General features: G+C 25.7%; 1 protein-coding gene across 1 annotated transcript; it reads left to right on the forward strand.

Moving 5' to 3' along the window:
- Positions 1 to 203: 203 nt before the first annotated feature.
- On the forward strand, positions 204 to 748 carry LOAG_15942 (hypothetical protein). Its single transcript, XM_003151430.2, has 2 exons — positions 204 to 322; positions 461 to 748. Exons 1-2 carry the CDS (start codon positions 230 to 232, stop codon positions 575 to 577), a joined length of 210 nt encoding a protein of 69 aa, XP_003151478.1. The 5' UTR covers positions 204 to 229; the 3' UTR covers positions 578 to 748.
- The last annotated feature ends 93 nt before the right edge of the window (positions 749 to 841 follow it).

Here is an 841-nt window from a genome sequence, read left to right on the forward strand (position 1 = left end):
GAAAATATATCTGAAAAATATTATCTAATTATTGATTAGGGAGCATAAAAGATACATTAATATTATAGTTTTGTTAATTACTAAAGTTTGACAAATTAATGACAAATGTTTCTCTAATTGATATGATTGATTATTGCATATCAAATTTGATAAATAAATTACAATAGCTATTCTATATGATCATTTAAAATAAAAATGAAAATTTCAGTTATATCCAAAGGATCAAATAATGGAGCGATTATTTGAACGTTTATCAGGAAGAAATGATGAACATATGGAGCAATTATCGGAACGTTTACCAAGGAGAAACGACGGACATCAAGTAAAATTTATGCTATTTATCAATAAGGCGGTTTTTTTTAAAAAAAAAAAGAAAAAAAGGAAATAATTAAAATTTCTTTTTTCCTACAAAAAAACTTCAAATAGAAGAAAAAATTCTATAAAATCAGGAAATTTTTAGATACAAAATGATAAAATAAACGCATATATGGTACGAAAGAGAAATAATGCTGAACTGGTAAACCATATATTGAAAAATTTGAATGAAGTTGACCTTCTTGGTGAGGTAGGACGATGAATAAATGTCACATCGAATCTATGGAGTGATCAAAAGATGAATGTATCTCATCATATAACACTATACTTATGATCAGTGTGTAAATGCTACGATTATTTCGAGTATTTATTGGAATGAAGGTCTGAAGAAAACTTGGAGATTTTTCAATAAAAATGTCAATAAAAATGTGCTTAAAATACACACACACACACACACACACACACAATGTTTCGTATTACAGTATCGACAAAATAATTAAAGTATTCTAAATATGTAAATTTATTA

This window comes from Loa loa (assembly GCF_000183805.2).
Source record: "Loa loa unplaced genomic scaffold supercont3.3264, whole genome shotgun sequence".
Taxonomy (NCBI): Eukaryota; Metazoa; Nematoda; class Chromadorea; order Rhabditida; family Onchocercidae; genus Loa; species Loa loa.